Source organism: Coenobita brevimanus, chromosome 60, assembly GCF_032717465.1.
Source record: "Coenobita brevimanus isolate Jiangsu-jjx chromosome 60, ASM3271746v2, whole genome shotgun sequence".
Lineage (NCBI taxonomy): Eukaryota > Metazoa > Arthropoda > Malacostraca > Decapoda > Coenobitidae > Coenobita > Coenobita brevimanus.
The window spans coordinates 486,083-507,607 of NC_137013.1; the positions used below are offsets into that span (position 1 = coordinate 486,083).

The following is a 21,525-nucleotide window of genomic DNA, read 5'->3' on the forward strand; positions in this document are numbered from 1 at the left end:
GCTGTTAGCGTTCATGCAGTACATTCTAGCCCAGTCTAGTGACTGTCGCGGCTTTCAAACGCTTGGACTGGGTTACGTCAAGACTGTCGGTCCAGATTTTGTATAGTAAGGCTGGTTGACACTCAGGAACGTCTGCTGACTGAATGTCGCTGTTGGTCCGCCTGAACCCTTGGTCTTTATAGTACAGTCGTGAGTGGTGATGGGGAATGCCACCAAGGGAAGTGGCCCGATTATCTACCCTTTAATGTATTGGACCACAGTAGTCTAGCCTAGCCTCGGGCCCCTACACCTCATAAGGAGGGTAATCTCTAGTAGTCTTAGGTAGTGCCCTACTATCTACCAGCTTATCTACCTGCCTACTACGTGGTTACTGATATATGACACTATCCACCCAGCTACCTACTCACCTGCCAAAGTGCCCTTGTGACTGCCCATCTACCTGCCTACCTTAGTGCCTACCTACTTACCTACCCACCAGCCTCCCACAGTGCTTACCTACCTACCAAAATACCTAACTACCTCCCCCTCTGTAGCAGTCCCTACCTACCTACCTACTTACCAAAATAACTACTTCCCTCCCTCTAGCAGTCCCTACCTATTTACTTACCCACCTACTTACCCACAGTGCCTACCCACCCATCTCCCACAATGCCTAGCTGCTTACTACAGTGCCTACCTACCTACCTACCTGTCTTCCGTCTGTGCTTACCTACTTACTTGTCACAGTGCCTACCTACCTGCCTACCTACCACAGTGTTATGCCTACCTGTCTACCTACCACAGTGTTATACCTACCTGTCTACCTACCACAGTGTTATACCTACCTACCTACCTACCACAGTTATATCTACCCTATCTACCTACCACAGTGTTATATATACCTACCTACCTATCTACCACAGTGTTATACCTACCTACCTACCTACCACTTATACCTACCTATCTACCTACCACAGTGTTATTCCTACCTATCTACTACAGTGTTATACCTACCCACCTACCTACCACAGTTATACCTACCTACCTATCTACTACAGTTTATACCTACCTACCTATCTACCACAGTTATACCTACCTACCTCCCATTGTGTTATACCTACCCACTTTCCTACCTACCTAGCTACTACAGTGCCTACCTGCCTACCTACCTTCACACTTACATGCCTGCCACATTGCTTACCCATCTGCATGCCTACCTACTTACCTACCTATGTACTACAGTGCGTACCTACCTACCTTCCTACCTACATGCCTGCCACACTGCATACCTGACTTCTTCCCTACCTACCTACCTACTTACCTGCCTACCTACCAATCTGACAAAGTTAATCTTATAACTCCAGCATTCAAATAATTCAACGTCAAACGATTTTATTCAGTTATAAGTCATGCATAATCCCCTTCAGAAATACAGACAGCGTTTAAACATCAGTAAGGCGTTGTAAATTGTATTAATACAGTTATACAGTGACTTCCTTTCAGTTTTTTAATACATATGAGACAAGGAAGCACAATGGAATGCACGAAAATAGCGAAGGAATTTTTTGAAGAGAAAGGGGCAGGTAATTTCTTGACGTTCCAATATATTTTCAAAAGACAAGATCAAATAATTCCTTCCAATACTAATTTTATGAAGATTCGTGTCAGATAATTCCTCCGTTCCTATAATTTTTGAACAGACGGGTCAAATAATTCCTTCCAATACTAATTATATGAAGAGACGTGTCAGATAATCCCTCCATGTTCCTATAATTCTTGAACAGACTGGTCAAATAATTTCTTCCAATAATTTATGAAGAGACGTACTGTATCAGATTATTCCTTGATGTTCCAATAATTTTTTAAGAGACTTGTCAAATAATTCCTGGATGTTCCAATAATTTCTGCCGCTGCTGCAAGGAAAACTCTTTCATTTGAGCCTCTCACGAAGGGAAAGAATTTTAAAAGAATACCAGTTCAGCTAAGAATTTCCTACCAGTGCCTAGTCAAGGGAAGGAAATGAATAGGAATACGGCCGTGTGTGTGTTCTTACCTACCTTACCTAATTGTATCTTTACAGGAATGAGTCAAGCTCGTACTGTCCCGTGTCTTAAACCATATTTATCGTACATATCCTTAAATTTGTGAATTGTTTTGGCACACACTATTTCATTCGGTAGTGCATTCCATTGATCAATTGCTCTGTTTGGGAAACTGAATTTCCTTACGTCCTTATCACCTCTCTTCTTATGCAGTTTTTTGCAGTGTCCTCTTGCTGATGATTCTCCATATGTTAAGTAATCATTTATGTCTATTTTCTCCTTTCCTGATATGCACTTATATAGCATTATCATGTCACCTCTTTTCCTTCTCTCCTGTAGTGTTGGTAGATTCAGTTTATTTAGACTTTCTTCGTAGCTTAGGTCCCTTAAGCTTGGTATCCATCTTGTAGCGGCCCTTTGAACTTTTTCAATCTTGTCTATGTGCTTTTTGAGATGAGGACTCCAGACTATTGATGCATATCCCAGGGTTGGTCTAATGAATGATGTTATTATCCTTCTTAGCATGTCTTCATTTATGTATGTGAATGCTATTCTCATATTTGCAAGCAGTGTATACATGTTCCGTACCTTCTCGCTGATGTGGTCAGCCGGAGATAGTCTGTTATTGATAATCACACCTAGGTCTTTCTCTCTGTCTGATGTGTATAGGGTTTTATTTCCTAACTTATAATCCCAATCAGGTCTTTTTCCACTTTTACCAAACTTGATTACATGACACTTGTCCACATTGAATTCCATTTGCCATGTACTACTCCATTCATGAAGTTTATTTAATTCTTCTTGTAGCTCCCTACAAGAGTCTGTGCTAGTAATTCTCCTTTGTATTTTTGCATCATCTGCAATCATATTCAGATAGCTCTCATTTCCAGTGTTACTGTTTATATCATTTATGTACACTAAAAACATGATTGGTGCCAGCACCGAACCCTGTGGTACTCCACCAGTCACTTCTTTCCATGATGAGTAGTTTCCTCTTAGTACTGTCCTCATTTCTCTTTTTATGAGAAAGTCTTGCATCCAACAAAACAGTTTGCCTCGAATTCCTCCTTGATGATACAGCTTCCATAAAAGTCTTTGGTGTGGTACTGTGTCAAAAGCTTTCTTGAAATCTAAATAGATACTGTCCACCCATCCTTCCCTTTCCTGTATTGTGTTTGTTACTCTGTCATAGTAGCTCAACAAATTAGTAACGCATGATTTTCCTTTTCTGAAACCAAACTGTCTTTCTGTTATCATACTATGTTCTTCTAGATGATTTACCCAAGCTTTTCTTATAAGTTTTTCTAATACCTTGCTTACAACACTGGTCAGTGATACTGGTCGGTAGTTGAGAGGATTTTGTCTATTTCCTTTCTTGAATAAGGGGACTATATTTGCTTTTTTCCAAATATCAGGTAGTTTCCCTTGACTCAAGGATTTCTTGAAAATTAAAAATAGTGGTTTACTTAACTCCTTTGCACATTCTTGTAACACCCAACATGAAATTTCATCAGGACCACTTGCTTTTCCTCTGTCTAATCTACTTAACTCCTCCTGTATTACTTTTTCTGCTATTTGTATATCTGGTAGTATGTGTGGACATGCGTGTTCCACATAGTCCCTCTCAAATTTTTTTCTTCTGTAAAAACTAATTGGAAATTCTTATTTAGTGCTTCACAAATATCTTTCTTTTGTGTATAAGTGATTCCCTCGTCCGTAATGGATTGTATTATATCTTTTACTTTGGTTTTGCTTCTGATATAGCTGTAAAACAGCTTTGGTTGATCACTACTTTTATTTATTATATCCTCCTCAAACTGTTTTTGGGCTTCCCTCCTTATTCTTGTATAGTCGCTTCTTGCCTGTTTGTAATTATTATACGCCCTTTCACTATTGTGTCTTCTGTATCTATTCCACAACAAATCTCTTCTTTCTTTTGATTTTTTACATTCTGTATTGAACCATTTCTGTATTTTCTTATCTGCTTCTTTGTGCTGTGGGATGTACTTCTGGACTCCTATTTCATAAAATTCACAAAAATTTTTATATACAGCATTTAAATCTTGTCCTCTATGCTCATTTTCCTAATCAACTTCTAAGAAATACTTCTTTAGGTCTTGATAATTTCCCTTTTTATAGTTTAGGCTCTTTTTGTATGTGTGTGTGTTTTAATATAAGAGAAACCAAATACAAATCCATTAAGAAATCAAAGAGATATGGTAATGGTGGTAGATGGTGGTGGTGGTGGTAGTTGATGGTATTTGTTGTTGTTTGTGGTGGTGGTGGTGGTGGTAGTTGGTGGTGGTGGCAGTGGTGGTGGTATTTGGTGATGGTGGTGGCAGTGGTGGTGGTAGCTGGTGGTGGAGGTGGTGGTAGTTGGTAGTATTTGGTGGTGGTGGTGGTAGTTGGTGGTGTTTGGTGGTGGTGGTAGTTGGTGGTATCTGGTGGTGGTGGTGGAAATGATGGTAGCTGGTGGTGGTGGTGACTGTGGTGGTTAATGGTGGTAATGATGGTGGTTCGTAGCAATACTTGCGATGGTGATAATCATGTTTATCATACAACCATTAATATTAGTGTACAGTAATCATCATCGTCCGAGAGAGAGAGAAATTGGAAGAACGTGAGAAGGGAGGGGAGGAGGGACTGAAGAGGAGCCAGGAGGAGAGGATGGAGGTAATGCGGGAAGGAGAGAGGAGAGATGGAGGAGGGGGATGGAGGAAGCGTGTTTTTCATGGAGAAGGAAGAGTGGAGGGAAGGAGAAAGACAAGAGGTGGAACTACAAAGGGGGAAAATGAAGGAAGGGAAATTGAGGAAAAGAGAAAAAAGGAGAGGGAGAGGGATAGAGGAAAGGAGGGGAGGAAGAAAGGGTGTGGAGGGATGGAGGCGTTAGTGGAGGGAGGGAGGAAACAAGCAGAGGGAAAGGGGGGACCAGGGGGAGGCGGAATGAGCCGGTTCAGTCTGGTTTGGAGCGTGGTGAAGGAAGGGTGTTTGCGATTTTGGTACGATATTTTTTCCGTTTTCTTCCCATTAAGTTGTTTTCTGATGATGGTATTGATTTTAGTTTGTACTGTAAACACTCCTGAGTTGTTTTAAAGCTTACTTAGATAATTTAAATCGTTATAGCTGACAATAGAAGGGCAATAGAGCTGTGCTTGTGTTTATACTTCTGCGTGTGTGTAGTCAGACTAGGGGGGTAATTTCGAGTTTAGGCCTTTCACAATAACTTTGCCTAGATTTTCGTTTTTTCGTAGCTTTTTATTTATTTTTTTTTTACATAGCTCACTGACATAATGGTACGGCTCAGCGTCCTTCCCATAACACTTTATGCTTATCATAGTCTAGGTATTAAGTATTACAACTTGGCATTCATGATGGAGGGATGGCAATTTTAGGCCAGGTTGGAGTATTTCCTACTGCCTGTGATTTCCAGTCTTTCAAAGGCAGTGTGTCTAGGCATCTCGAAATGAATTAATCTTGAATTTGGCTCTGTTGTTTTTTCTTGGAGGGAACAATTTGCGGGCTCCTGGCCTTTGGTTCCTTCTTTCTTGCATAGGAAAAAGCAGTTTGGTAACCAAGGACTGATTCCTAACTTAAAACTACTGCTTATCAAAATCCATAGAACCGCATTTTCATATTTTTTTTGTAGGAGTGACCCATTATCTGAAAAACTGGCTGTTGGTGATGCAGAAGTGACAAATCCGAGTTTGAATTCTTTGCTGTAACAAAGACTTATTAGAATGATATGCCCTTCACTTTGTCTAAACTTTCTCAGCATCTTGAAGTTTTAGTTGTAACAGTAATGCTAGGCAATGATAACGTAGAAGTGCTGTGGGAAGGAAAACTATAATTGGTATTTATTTACTTTATTGCCGTTTCTATAGCGGGCAGTCTTACCATACCCAGTAAATTTGTGCTGTCATATGGTGTATGCCTGTATGTGTTCTTTTGTGTGCAAATGAATATTATCGAATCTTGCTCAACATACTGAAAGATGGATTTCATTCCCCAGCTTCCCAACTGGATGCTGGGTTAGGGTAAATTAAATTATTAGGTACAGTTAAGCTAACACTACCATAGGCTATGATGCTATAGTAGGACTCGCGTAAATTTGCGCTTGTGGTGTGGCCCGCACCTGTCTACAGTGTTGCCACGTTTTCTATACCGTTATCTCTCTCTCTCTCTCTCTCTCTCTCTCTCTCTCTCCTGGCGGGAGATGTGAGCCACCCTGAGTACTTTTGATTCTTTTATATGTTGTTTATAATTGTGCTTTCATTTGTTAATTTGGTTTTGTTATATTTAGTGATATTTATCATTTTTTGTATACGGCGACAGATGACCCGTTATTGCAGTACCAAGATTGATTTTCATTCATTCATTCTCTTTCCCCTTCCTCCATCTCTCTCTCAGCTTGACAATGCCTCCACCACCACCACCCCCCGTCATGCCGACAATGCATTCAACCTTGCCCCTCTCCTGCCTCCCTCTCTCTCTCTCTCTCTCTTTTATTGCAAGAGACATTTTGGATATTTTCTTTTACATATTATTGTATATACTGTATTGTAAATTTGACATCATTTCCACACCACCCCTGAGATCAAGGCCACCGACTGGGTGTGGAAGTGTTGCCGCTCGCGAGTAAATAATGTTTTTTTTTTTTTACTTTGGTATTGGCATATGCCTACTATTTTGTCCTACATATTAGATTATGATTATAAATGTGATTATTCCTCGCCTTTAAAATTACGGTAAAAGCCAGTAAATGTGAGCATTTTTCCCTAGCAACACTTGTACAAGCTATGGTTGGGTCTACGGAGGGGTACGTACTTTACCTTAGGCCAGACTGGGTGTGTCAGTGTTGCCACTCACAAGAATTACATGAATTATTTCTTTTACTTTGGATATTGGCATATTTCTTCTTTTTTCAGGCTCATTATCTTATATCCATAACTGTGATATTATTACCCATCCTAAAACTAGGCTTAAAACCATTAAAAGTGACTACAATTTCTTTTAGCAACACTGTACAATATGTATGCCATGTTTCTGTGTTACTGTATAAAGATTTTATGCATAATAAGATTACTGTTGATTTATCCATCAAAATACACAAGTGTAAGTTTTATTCATCTGAATTTGTCGTATTTGTGTTGCCTTGTATATAAATAGCTTCCGTTTCACATCGCAAGGTAGGGAAACGTGGCACCTTTGTACACAGGTGCGGGCCACACCGCAGCCGCAAATTTACGCGAGTCCTACTATAGTCACAAAGATGTGCTATGAAAGGGATTTAGAAGCATAGCATTGTAACTTTTATATATAGAGGCGAAGATTCACTTGATCGGATGATGATTGGCTGAGTGCAACATGTCCAAATAACATCATGGTATTTCAGATAATTACCGGTAATGTGAATCAAAACCTAGAAATTATCAGAAATACAGCGATGTTATTTGGACATGAAGCATTCAGCCAGTCATCACCAACCTGCCAAGTGCATCTTTGCCTCGATTTAAAAAAAAAAAAAAAAAAAAAAAAAAAAAAAAAAATGCTGTTTCATTTTCTTGTCACAGAACTATGTGAAATGGACTGCATAAAGCAAAATCGATGGCAGGTAGAAGGTAGAAATACTATTACTGTCTAATGTATAACTGTCCACTTTTAATGTAGATAAATTGTACTATAGTTCTATGATTATTACAGTGATGTTCTAATTTAAATGTAAATAAATTGTACCATATTTCTACAATCATTGCAGTGGTGTTCCTATGATGGCCTTGGGTTCGTGTGGGTGAAGACGAAGGATCAAGATAACGCTTTTCCAGAGAGAGGGCAGCCTGATTCTGGTTCAAGAGGAGCGATGGGAGACTCGCTGGAGAACTGAAGTAGTGAGGGACCTTGGAGGAGAGTGGCAGGAGTCTTTTCAGATGAGTACAGTAGTGTAATGCATTTTTTATCTAACTTCCCTTAGCATTTTCAGCTGTTAGTCAGGTAATTGTTAAGTAGCAGCCGTGGAGCAGTGGGTTAGAGTGCTCCATTCTGACCGAAGGGTCGGAGGATCGAATCCACCCAAGGGTCATTGGTAGACTTCAGGAAGGGCATCCGGTCATAAAATGCTAGGTACACACTCCAATCCAAAAGTCCTCTACCCAGGGGCAACGCCTTAGCCCTTCGGGGATACCTGGCGTAAAACCAAAACAAGTCAGGTAATTGGTGGTAGGTGGTGGCGACCATCATCCACTCACTTGATGTAGTGCTGCCTACTTCTTCCGTAGCCTTTATCATTCTTTTTTCTGTGTCTGCCCTCCTGTCTTCCTATTTCTCACCATCATCCACTCACTTGATGTAGTGCTGCCTACTTCTTCCTTAGCCTTTATCATTCTTTTTCTGTGCCTGCCCTCCTCTCTTCCTATTTCTCCCATCTTTCCTGTCACTTCTTATTGCTTTTCTTTCCTTTGCAGGTGGCTTTACATTGAGTGACAAGCCAAATGGTTTCCTGTTAGCCGAGAAACCATTTACAACGCTGGGTGGTAACCATATAACCAACCCATACGTGCTCCCTACGTGTCAACAAGTGGGTTGGTGGAGGGTTAGTGCCCCTCCCCGTAAAACCAATAACTCAGAGTCAAATGGCCACCCCTTACGGGATTATGGCTTTTAGCAATAGATAGATAGATAGAAGTCAGGTAATTGTTAGGTTTAATTGATCATTGTAATAGGTGGGGGTGCTCACCATCCACTCACTTTGTGTAGTGCTCTTTGAGTGTCTGCTCTTTCCTCTCTTCTTTCCTTCCTCTTTTGTCTTTCCTTCATTCTTTCCTCTTCCTTCAGCCTACGGGTGACTTTACACTACCTCATGTCTTTCTTTCCTTCATTCTTTCCTCTTCCTTCTGCCTGTGGGTGACTCTACACTGAGTGACAAGCCATTTGGTTTCCTGTACACCAGGAAACCATTTACTATGCTGGGTGGTAACCATATAACCAAATTATGGCGCCTGGTGATTTAGTGGGTAATTAAGGCGCTCCAGTCGGATTGAGCCGGTGCAGGTTTATATCCAAGGGGTGGTTGGGGTTTATTGCTCATGTAATGCCAGTCAGGGATGAGTGAGGCTGGTCACTCTCATCTTAAATGTCAGGACCAACTTGCTTAGCCCCAGGCTTCTACGCTCCTCATGGGGCAACATAGGATTGATGATGGATGGATGGATTCATTGACCTATTAACTTCCGTAGCATTTTCAGCTGTAGTCAGGTAATATAACCAAAGATGAGATGGAGTTGGAGAGAGAGGGGAGAAGGGGGTGTTCAGGGAGGGCAGGCAAATGGCAGAGGGCAGGGCATTGTGGAGGCAATTTGTTGGTAGTCACCCCCTATGGGATTAAGGCATCTGGCGATAGGTAAATGGATTCAAGCAACCACACAGTGTAGTCCAGTGAAAAGACTGTAATAGCCAAGGAAACTCATTCATACCACCATAATTATGAAGTTACTGAAATCTTGTGTAGTCAGTTATGTACTGAAATGTGGCAGTAAACCAGTTCCATCAGGTAAAGATTTTCTAGTAACAATTTTTTCCCATGGTTAAGAAACTGAAATGCATGTTTCCCCTTAATTTGTAGGTTTTTTTTTTCCATTTTGTAGTTATTTTATCTTAATGGCAGAATGTCGCTACCTTACCTATACGCCTTTGCCATAGCACGTCTTTAGCATAATTGTTAACCTCATCATTTAGATACTGATGTTAGAGCAAGCTGACAGAATATATAGCACACTATGCAAGAAATCTTAGAGAATGGTTGTGAATGAAACCTTAAGACCTAACTGTTGTCCAGTGTGGGTGAAGGCAGAGGTAAAGTATGTTAACATAGGTGCAGTCAGAGAAATTTAGTATGGTCTGTTTCACTAGGCATGTGGAGAGGATGGTGGATGATAGGCTAACTGAGTACAGAGGGTGAGAGGTGTGAACGTTGAGGGTAGAGTTGAGAGGAAGGGGTAGATTGAGATGGTGTGGGCTTGTGGAGAGGATGGAGGATGATAATTGGGTGCAGAGGGTGAGAGGTGTGAACGTTGAGGGTAGAGTTGAAAGGAAAGGGTAGATTGAGATGGTCTGGGCATGTGGAGAGGATGGAGGATGATGACAACTGGATGCAGAGGGTGAGAGGTGTGAACGTTGAGGGTAGAGTTGAGAGGATGGGGTAGATTGAGATAGTTTGGGAGGAAGGATGGTACAGGAGTGTATTGGTTTTGTGATAAGGGGTAGATTGAGATGGTTTAGAAATGTGAAGAGGATGGAGGATAACTGGGTGCAGAGGGTGAGAGGTGTGAATGTTAAGGGTCGAGTTGTGAGAGGCAGACTGAAAAAAACCTGTGATGAAGTCATGTGGCCTCGGAGATTAGGGGCTGAATAGAGAAGCTGCTAGAGGTCAAGCGGCATGGAGAACAGCCATTAGGTGATCAAGGCTGAAGTATGTAAGATCTTGAAGTTTTTATAAATGATGGAAATGTTTAGTTCTTTTTCTGAGCCTTTAGGTGGGTGAAGAGGTTGAGAGATAAATTTAAGTGCTTCCTCTGTTATTTTGTCCTCATCCATACTTTGTACACCCTGCCTCACCCCATCATTAGGTGGAGAAGATTTGGATGAAGGAAAATGAAGTGTTCTTAGATAGTTACACTGTTTGCTTGAATAGGGAAGTAGCATTATACTGCATTGGTTACTAGGCAGATTTGGGTGTTAATATTTCATGAAGGAATTTATGTACTGGAGCCATTAACTCAGTTGTGGGTTAATGCGTATCTGCACGTGAATCGTGGAGACTTAGCCTGAAAGTATCCCTCTGCAGCCCACCATCCTTCTTTTGAGGGATAGGTACAGAGTATTAACTGAGACTTCCTTACGGATGGATTAACTACAGCCTTCAGATATGTCTCTCAGCATAAGATTTAAGGGTTGAGGTTGCACTTTCATTGTAGTTAAAGGGTTAATGAGTTTATCTATCGATCTATCTATTGCCAGACGCCACAATCCCAAGCATATTTGTATTTCAGGGCAGTTGGGGGAGGGGCAGCGTGATAGCAGAGGCGGCCACCCGTGCTGGGATGGCGTCTGGTGGTGCACATCCACCACCACCACCACTTCTGATATGGGGAAGCAACTCACTTGGGTACTAGAAGGGTGAGTACTTCTAAAAATGTTAATTACTTAGATGCCAGTCTGTTGAAATAACCCTTGATGGGCCTAGTGGAGTGTACTATACATCAACTTGTGTAGTTTTCTTTAATCCTGCCATGGGCCTGACTTCCACTAATTGCCACTTGGTTGCAAAACTTCACTCAAAAGGTCTATCTATCTGTCTATTGCCAGACGCCTCAATCCCGTAAATGGTGGCCACAAATAAATCGCCTCCATGTCACCTTGTCCAGTGCCACTTAACTGTGTTGCTTCCAGCTCACATCCCCCTCTCTTATCCTCTCCACTTCATCCCTCCATCTCAAAAAGTGTTAACCTAAATGTACTAGAACTTGTGCTTAACCCCTTAACCGCGGGGCGTCACTTTCGTGACGCTTGGGAGCAAGGGATCATACCGCTGGGTGACACTTTTGTGATTCTGTGTTATTTTGAATTCGCCCGGGCTTTCAAGTGGTGGCTTGTATCATCTATCAGTACTGCTAATGTCCAACACTAGTCAGCACTCCTAATCTTATCTGTACTCCCATCCATTGTTGACAATTTAGCCATTTCTCCCCGTTCTTGACTCCCCTCCCTACCTCCCTTCCATTACCCTATCCTCTCGCCTGCCTGGCCGTGCTATGCTAAGTAAATCTTCCCTGGAATTTTTCACTGATTTCATCCATTGAAATAAGCCCTATGCCCTATTCTTTTACCAAATAATATATACAAGAAAGAAATAAGGTAAGTGAGAGTGCCATACACCTAGAATTGGCTAAATATCACCTGACAACACCTCACATGCACTCGTTAGCTAATTTTCGCTATTTATTTCCCCTTGAAATATGCCGTATAATCTATTTTTGTAATAAAAATATACATAAGAAAGGAAGGGAGAAGCCTAAGTGATATTTACATTCACCTGGAACTACCTAATTTATTATTTATTGTCTTGGTTTCCTGCCAGTCATTTCATTGCTATATATTAGCAGGTCTCACAGGGCTGAAGTTGGTAGTATTGCACTCACCCTAGCCAGGCAGCAGGGGGCCACTACTATCATTTCACTGTTGTCTTTGAAAGTGGGAGTATGTCTGATTAGCTCCTGCTAACTTCCGCCGCTTTTTATCCCCATGCAAAGGGCCCTGTGACCTTTACCCCCTACTAAACCTCGTGTGGAAAGAGGGAAAAGGCTAACAGTTATTGACAGAGAGTGAGTACGATCTTTTTATTGAGTAAAGCAGTGCAAGTGGAATTGTAAATAATGTGTTATCAGCAAGTGAAAGTAGTGAATTTAAATATAAGTGAACAGTGGAAAATAGTTTTATAAGTTACTTCAAGTGACAGTGCATAACACAGTGTAAATAAAATAGAAATGTAAATAATGTAGGTGGTGGCGACCATCATCCACTCACTTGATGTAGTGCTGCCTACTTCTTCCTTAGTCTTTATCATTCTTTTTCTGTGCCTGCTCTCCTCTCTTCTTATTTCTCCCATCTTTCCTGTCACTTCTTATTGCTTTTCTTTCCTTTACAGTTGGCTTTACATTGAGTGACAAGCCAAATGGTTTCCTGTAAGCCAAGAAATCATTTACAACGCTGGGTGGTAACCATATAACCAAACCATACGTGCTCCCTATGTGTCAACAAGTGGGTTGGTGGAAGGTTAGTGCCCCTCTCCGTAAAACAAGTAACTCAAAGTCAAACGGCCACCCCTTACTGGATTATGGCATCTGGTAATAGATAGATAGATAGTAATTAATGTAAATAAAGTAGAGAACGTAAATAGAAATGTAAATGAGTGGTATTATAAGAATACGAGTATATATACTAGGAGTAATGAAAGTGAAAGTTTCACTCTAGCATGTATGATTACTACCGGTATGAGTTATGAGAGTTAAGGTGAAAGTGACATTCACTCTCAATGCTAGTATACAGGACGAGAAAGTGAATGCTACGTATTTTACTGAAAGAAATTGAATCCCTACGGTGACAATAAACTACTATTACTGAAGGAAACTTATGAATAAAGACTGTAGATATATATAAGTGTTATATAGTAACAGAAATATAAACTGTGAGTGTTTTTATGAATAATAGACAACACTAGTGGCGAACGATCGGAAGTGGGATGGTCATACGCCCTTGTAATTTTCATTGCTTTCACAGTGTTTTTTTTTTTTTTGGAGTATGGATTCCAAACTATTTGAGAATCATAGAATAGTGTTTCTAGTGATAATATCAGGCTGTGGTAATCATATTACGAGTTTTCGGGAAGTGTAAAGTGGAGACTTCGTTACCCAACTTCAGAGGTCTCCACAAGTCCTACGGTACTCGACGAAGGCTCAACAAACACCCAAGGAGAAAGCTGAAGGTATGTGCCATAAGTATATGTGATTTTGATATTCTAGGACTAATAACTGATTTTTGGCAAATATTTTTAGAGAGTCTGTCGGAGCGTGAATATGCCCGCAGGAGCTGCAAGTCAAAGCAAAACAAGCCCGCGGTTTAAGGGTTAAATAGCTGAGGAAGCTAAAGTTGCATAATCTTGCAAAATTTTCAAACCTCCCTTTTTGCCAAGTGGAATTAACTGCAGTAGGTGGGTAGCAGTTACATTGGCAGTGTTAACAATGGTATCCCTGGGAGTGATCATTGTCACACCTTTCTCTTGTTTCATTCTTAACTTTTCCATGTAGTTTTAATATTCTTTGGAGCCTTGGACCTGGGGTGAGAAATAGCATTTATTACCCCTTCAGTAAGGAAATTATTCTTTACCAAACCGGTTCGACTTTACCATATTCTCTGTTGAAATGAGTTTTTCACAGGTTACTTGGTAGTATTCCTGTATTACCACCAGTAACTGTAAATAACTGCTTCCTGAGAGCTATAAATGGGACTCTAGAATGTGTAATTATTCTGCAAACGTCTGCCAGTAGCTGGCTGTATTTAACATTCCTAATGCTTATTTTCAAACTTGAAAGCTGGCTGTTACATGCAAGTGAGGTTGGGTTGGATTAGGTTTGGTTTGGTTAGGTTAGGTTGGATTAGGTGTGGTTTGGTTAGGTTAGGTTGGATTAGGTGTGGTTTGGTTAGGTTGGAGTTGGTTTGGTTTGGTTTGGTTAGGTTGGATTAGGTTTGGTTTGGTTAGGTTAGGTTGGATTAGGTGTGGTTTGGTTAGGTTGGAGTTGGTTTGGTTAGGTTAGGTTAGGTTAAATCATTGTTTCCCATTGCATTGACGTGGGATACACTGATGCATCCAGCTGGAGCAAAACATTGTAGCCAGTTGGAGAGATCATTGGTAAACATTGCTGGCCGCCTCCATAAATACCCCAGAATATGTATATTTTGTCTTTCCAATCACTTTTTGCAGTCACAGGGGAATAGTTAACCTTGTGCTGCTTATGTACCAAAATTACTTGAGATTGTGAGCTTATTATATGGGTGAAAATGTCACGCCTGTTTGGTAAAGAATTACCAAGAAAATATCCCCTAAGCTGGATAAAATCATTTGTGGTTGGCAGGAATGAAGTTTTTAAAACAAGTGAGAGGATTTTATGGGTTAAACCAAAGTCAGCTGGAGACCCATGTATTGAAAAGGAACAGCAGTGTTGATAGTAAAACCTTGTCATGTGTATAATATTAACCTCCACTGGTATCTTTAATTTCTTAGAAGGTTTAAATTTTATTAATATTATCAGATGATTCTCTTACACCTTTTGAACTAGATGACATAGCGTTCATGAACTCCATCAGAGGCATAGGTCTTGTAGCTGTAAAATTACCAGTTGATAGCAAGAATAAAACAAGTCACTAAGGAAAAGGTGTTAGGGGAACTGCCTCAAGAATACAAGCCCATTAGAGCCATAGGTCTTCCCTGCATTGTAAAATTTCGGATGGAAGCAAAAATAAAACCAAAAAATAAATGCCTAAGGAACTGATGTTAGGGGAGTTAAGGAATTTGAAGTGTACTTGTGTGAATTCATCCCTGACTGTTTTTTCCTTCTGCCTGTGACTTACTTTCTCTCTCTCTCTCTCTCTCTCTCTCTTTTATCTGGCTTAGTTTTTTTTCTGCCTGGGACCGTAAATAACTGTTTCCTTTTACCAGTAACTAAATAACTTTTTCTGCCATTGACTGAGAACTGTATCCTTGTACTGGTGACTGAAGAACTTTTTACCGGTAAATGTAAATAACTGTTTCTTTTTACCAGTAACTATATAACTGTTTACTGTAAATAACTGTTATCCTTTATCAGTAACTAAATAACTTGTTTCCCTCCACCAGTTACCGTGAATAATGACTGTAAATGACTGGCTTTCCTTCTTCCAGTTAGTCTTTTCAATACAGTGGCCAGGCATCTCTCAGTGACTGGATCTGGACTTAAATTTTGGTTTGGATAGATTTTTTGGAAACTGTTGTAGCTTTGTGTAATCCAGGCTTTAAAATATTGTCTCTAGGATTAGTTCAATAGATAGATAGATAAGGAGTAGGTGTATGGTGGTTTATCATTAGGTGTATGATCATTGTTTACAGTTTTTGTCTTCCTCAAAACTGGCCATCAGCGTCGTCGTTGTTTAGTGGATTTGGGTGCTCCATTGACTGATGTTCGGAAGTGGGTGTGGTGTGTGGCTATAGATAGAGACGTTTGCTGTTGTCTGTTTACTGTACATGCCTGGTGGTTTAGTGGGCTTAGGTGCTCCCATGTACTGATGTTTACAGTTTAAGTGGGTGTGGTGTCGCTGTAAATATTTGCTGCTGTCTGTTTACTGTAGATGCCTGGTGGTCTAGTGAGTTAACCTGCTGCGTCCCGGGAGATTTTTCACCAACGCTCCCCCCGCCCCCCTCAATCCCGGCAGATTTTCGAAGCGCGCCCCCCCCCCAAAAAAAAAGGGGGGGGGTGGACGCTTTTTATGAGCAACATTGAAAATTCAGAAAGTGCTCACCTGAGCTTAGGAATGCCTGGTACAGGTGACCCTGCCCTCACCTGGTACCTTCTTCTATCAAGCCCAGCTCCAGAGAAGACGTTTTCTACGGGAGGGGTAACTATTGCAAACCACTCATAAACGGTATTTATTTATTTATTTATTTGGGACGAATTTATATGTAGTACGAGAGTATATTGGTTTTCACACAGTAATATAAGCTTTGTTTCACTCACCAAACACATCAACATACCTGACCTTTTTTGGCAACATTACCTGATCATCATTTCTGACTGTTTCTTCCTCTGATGCTATGTAAACTTTGTCCTCCACATTGTCATCGATTGGGGAATCATTTTGGCCCTGAATTTTGTACCGTGGCACAACATGTCTTTACTGGCCAGGTCACTGGTAACGGGTGCATTGCCGAGACAATGGCGTGAGGGGGGGGGAGTCCTGAGGGTCAAGGCATTTCCCTGCCTGGCATCGGGTAGAGGAAGGTGTTCCACGTTTATGTACCAAAAATCGTTCGAAATTTGAAAAATGTGCAAATGACAGACCTTGCAATTGCAGTGCGTTTATATACGTCAGCGGGAGTCACAGTTACAAAACGTTCGGACGTTTATATACGTCAGTGGGAGTCAGCGAGTTAAAGCTCCTGTGGTGCATATAAATCCTGAATTGGCAGAGTTTTAGATGTCTGAAAAAGGTGTGAAATATTGATACACATTGGTGGCATGTTGTGGAGGCCACAGGTTCATCTGTAGGATAGTGGCAGTGGACTGGAGGCTCATATTGCCCCCCCCCCCTCTCTCTCTCTCATCCACCATACTTGTTCAGGGGATAGGGAAGTGGTTGATGGATGTTAGTATAACCAGGCAGTGAAACCAGCTGGTTAATGTTGCCACTGAGCAATGAGGTCTTACTGTAAAAAAAAAAAAAATAAAAAAAAAAAAAAAAAAAAATAATAATAATAATAATAAGCTTCATCAGTATGTGTAGCTCTGTAATCATTTGTATGTACCCAGTATATTTCTGAAGCATATGTTGTTCATAATTATCATAAAATGTATATTATCATGGTAAGGCATGAATGAAGACTGGGATGGGTGAAATCAGTGGTTATCAGAACTGTATTTCATTAGGCAGCTCTGTTGTACCCATATACCATTGCTCAAGTGAATAATTCATTTTCATTCATCCATCATCCAATCCTGCGTTGCCCCATAAGGAATGTAGGAGCCCGGGGCTAGACAAGTTCGTCCTGACATTTAAGATAAGAGTGACCAGCCTCACTCATCCCTGAGTGGCATTACGTGAGGAATAAACCCCAGCCACCCCTTGGATATAAACCTTCACTAGCTCAATCCAACTAGAGCGCCATAATTACCCACTAAACCACCAGGTAATGCTGCATGTTACAGAAAACTTATGGTTTTACGTTTTAATTTCAACATGAATTCCAATTATTGTGCAGCTGACGTCTAACCCTTTGTTAATGTTGTGGCCTAAGCGTCTGTCAGTATAAACCCAGTGTAGCGCTGGTGGAAATGGTCCCCTCTGCACTCCACAATTCTACTTACGGGGGATTGGTAGAGAGTTGAAGGCCATTTGTATATTCATGCAGGGAGGGGGAGGCCAAGGATGAGATGGAGGGATGGAATAGAGAGGTATATGAGAGGGGGAATGTGAGCTGGGAACAGGGCAGTGAAATGGCAGGGGACAGGGCGACATGGAGGCGATTTGTTTGTGGCCACCCTTTACGGAATTAAGGCGTTTAGTAATAGATAGATCCATTTTGTGGTCACTCCCCCCCCCCCCTCAGGTTGAAGACAGACCACTGCTTAGAGTAATAGCACTCCAGTATTATAATGTATAATTTTCTGTTAACTTTTTTTCATCATCCAAAACTACTTTTTCCGGCTAAGGATGGAGTGAGGTTTAATTTTTTTCATCATCCAAAACTACTTTTTCCGGCTAAGGATGGAGTGAGGTTTAATTACCTTTATACTTGTTAATTGTGGTATGGAAATGTTGTGGTAGCTGTGTTTGTCTCTGAAGTGTAGTGCACTTTACTGTTTACTTAATTTTCCAAACACAGGAGCATAGAGAGAGAGGGATGTAGAGGTTTATCTGATTATATGACTGTGTCCATCCATCCATCCATCATCCAGTCCTACGTTGCCCCATGAGGAGCGCAGGAGTCTGGGGCTAGGCAAGTTGACAGTGAGTGAGTGGATGGTGAGTGGCCCTACCTACCTCTAATGACTGTGTTATGCATTGTAAAACTAAGGTGAGTGTGGTGAATATAGGCAGAGAGGAGTACTTGGAGGGAAACTGAAGTGGAGAAGGAAGCAGTGTCAGATAAATACTAAAGGTACTGGAGGAGTTAACACTAAGAATCTCCTTGGTTACTAGTCAAATCATGCCTCTTTCCTGCTGTCATACTCCGGCATCTCCATGGTTACTAGTCAGATCAAACCTCTTTCCTGTTATCATACTTTAGAATCTCCTTGGTTACTAGTCATATCATTCCTCCTTCCTGCAGTTGTACTCCAGAATCTCCGTGGTTATGAGTCAAATCAGACTTTTGCTTTCTGCAGTCAAGCTTTAGAATATCCTTGATTACTAGTCAAATCAAACTTCTGTTTCTTGCAATCAGGCTTCATGTTGTTGTTATTGTTGATGTTGCCGCTCCTGCACTTGTTGTTGTTGTTGTTGTTGTTATGTTGCCACTTCTGCACATTGTTGTTGTTGTTGTTATGTTGCTGCTCCTGCACTTGTTGTTGTTGTTGTTATGTTGCTGCTCCTGCACTTGTTGTTGTTGTTATGTTGCCGCTCCTGCACGTTGTTGTTGTTGTTGGGATGTTGCCGCTCCTGCACGTTGTTGTTGTTGTTGGGATGTTGCAGCTCGTGCACTTCATCACCAGCTAAGTTAAATCCGTGTTGTCTGGTGTAGCAGCATCATTAGGGTGAGAGTTGTCAGAGATGGAGGTATTTACATAACCTCTCCATGGATTTTTTCCCTCGTTTCTTCGTTGTCATAAAGTTCATGTTACATTTCCTCTTTTTGCCTCATGTACTCTTTTTGAAGTTTATCAGAATTATATCCTATTTGTCTTTATGAATGGATGGAGGTAAGAGTAAAAAGTGCAGTTTTAGGCCAAGTTAAATTGAAAAGAGCATTTTTTTGAAGTTTATCAAAATTATGTCCTATTTCTCAGTTTATGGATGCATGGAAGTAAGAGTAAAGTGTGCAGTTTTAGGCCAAGTTAAATTAAAAGGAGTACCGTGAACCGGGGTGACTTCGTACGATTTTGAAGGTTTTTTCATCCTGACACAATTTATTTTGGCCAAAATACTGATGTTAAGTATTACATACGTACGTGTGCCAATAACCTGTAAGCATCTAAGAGCTAGATAATCTCAGAATCTCCATCTAGACGTAGAAAAATATTTTATAGGTGTCCGAGGTCACCCCGGACTGGGGAGACTTCGGACTGCCTTGGGGTGACCCCGGACACTCATTAGAAATGCACTGAAATGGGCCCCTAGTAGCTCAGCTGAATGTTTGGACAGTTCTGGGGAGTCTTCGGACACTGCGCGACTTTTAAAAAAATTGCTGAAAAAAATACAAAAAAATACAGAACAATTACAAGTAAATAGTAGTGATATATAGCAAAAATAGATGAAAAAATAAATTTTCCATTGACTTACAACCCCAGTTTAGTTGATTATACATATACATTATAGGGAGTACATTCCCACGCTATGCGCAGGTTAAAGGCACGATTGTGACTGACTGACCGGACGGTTTAAAAGCGTGCCGGCTATTTAAATGCCTAATTAAAGGGAACTTGGAATGGAGGAACATAAGATAGGGAAGGAAAGAGCTAAAGAGTGAAGGAGCTTGGGAAGGAGAAACAGGAGGAGTCAGGAATGGAAGGGGGGAGTAGATGAGGAATAAGAGGAGGGAGTGGAGACGAACTATAAGGATATCATACCGGTACCGTACCATATGGTAACTTAAATAATGTGTGTTCTCACATTGCACAAAACCAATTAAACTAAATAATATCTCTTCTCAGACTAGAAATGTGACATAAATACGGTACATTCCCACGCTATGCGCAGGTTTAAAGGCACGATTGTGACTGACGGACGGTTTAAAGCGTGCCGGCTATTTAAATGCCTAATTAAAGGGAACTTGGAATGGAGGAACAGAAGATAGGGAAGGAAAGAGCTAAAGAGTGAAGGAGCTTCGGAAGGAATGAAAGAAGGAGCTTGGGAAGGAGAAACAGGAGGAGTTAGGAATGGAAGGGGGGAGTAGATGAGGAACAAGAGGAGGGTGGACAAACTATAAGGATATCATACCGGTACCATATGGTAACTTAAATAATATGTGTTCTCACATTGCACAAAACCAATTAAACTAAATAATATCTCTTCTCATACTAGAAATGTGACATAAATACCGGTACAGAACGAATGCCATTCTATGAGATCACAGTGACTTACTGTGGCCATGAATTAACATAAAGATTGAAAATCATATCTTCTCCATTTTCAAGAACAGACTAGAAATATGACAAGAATAAGGCACAATAACTAGAAATATTACAACAAAGTGAACAACTGGAATTCTAAGAGATCACACAATGACTTACTGTGGCCATGAGGTAACATCTAGATCAAAAATCATACGTTCTCGTTTGTCCAGGATTGGCTCCTGTAAGTACATTACTATGTCTGACTCGTCTATGGCACACATTTCATCACCTGGAACATTAGAAGTTACAAACACATTCTTTGTACCTCTTACATGTTTTAAGAACCTAACTTTCAATGTCTGTACATCAATGACAATAGCAACAAAATACTTCCTCCTCTTTCCTGTCTTATCTGAAAGTTGTACAATCACCCAGTCATGTAGCTTAGGATTACGTGTTGGCCCTACATCTGTCTCTGCTGTCTCAGTTGTAGTTCTGGTACCAGTACTTGTTACTGTTGCTTGCGTCATAGCTGTCCCATCAGTGCTGGTACTTGCCTCTAATTCTTGTGTCTCAAGTGTCCCATCATTACTTGCCCCTGCTGCATCAGGAGAATCTTCTGCTTGATTCACTGGCTGTATTTGCAGGTCCTCACCATCCATATCTATGATAGGGAGCTCTACTTCACTAAGTATTGCAGCAGTACCGGTACCAGTACTGGATGACTCAGAATCTGTGCTTACAGTTCCCTCTTTCTCTCATTTTCCTTAGTCGTTTAGCTGTTACACTCTTGCCTGCAGGCACTTTTAGTTTCCTCTTCCTCTGGCATGATTGCTTCTTTCCATATCGTGATTCCGATAGAACACTGACCAATGACTCATCAAAATGTGATGCAAAATCACTACCGGTGGTACTACTGGCACTTGAATTTCTTG

General features: G+C 40.9%; 1 protein-coding gene across 1 annotated transcript in view; it reads right to left on the reverse strand.

The window, feature by feature from the left end:
• Positions 1-21,252, reverse strand: part of LOC145403075 (uncharacterized) — a 152,232-nt gene extending 130,980 nt beyond the window's left edge. The window contains exons 1-3 of the mRNA XM_080274910.1: positions 21,093-21,252; positions 20,768-20,879; positions 18,916-19,050 (exon numbers count right to left, since the gene is read on the reverse strand). Of these exons, the coding sequence (XP_080131036.1) occupies positions 18,916-19,050; positions 20,768-20,879; positions 21,093-21,252 (407 nt within the window). The remainder of the gene's footprint in view (positions 1-18,915; positions 19,051-20,767; positions 20,880-21,092) is intronic.
• Between the last annotated feature and the right edge of the window lie 273 nt (positions 21,253-21,525).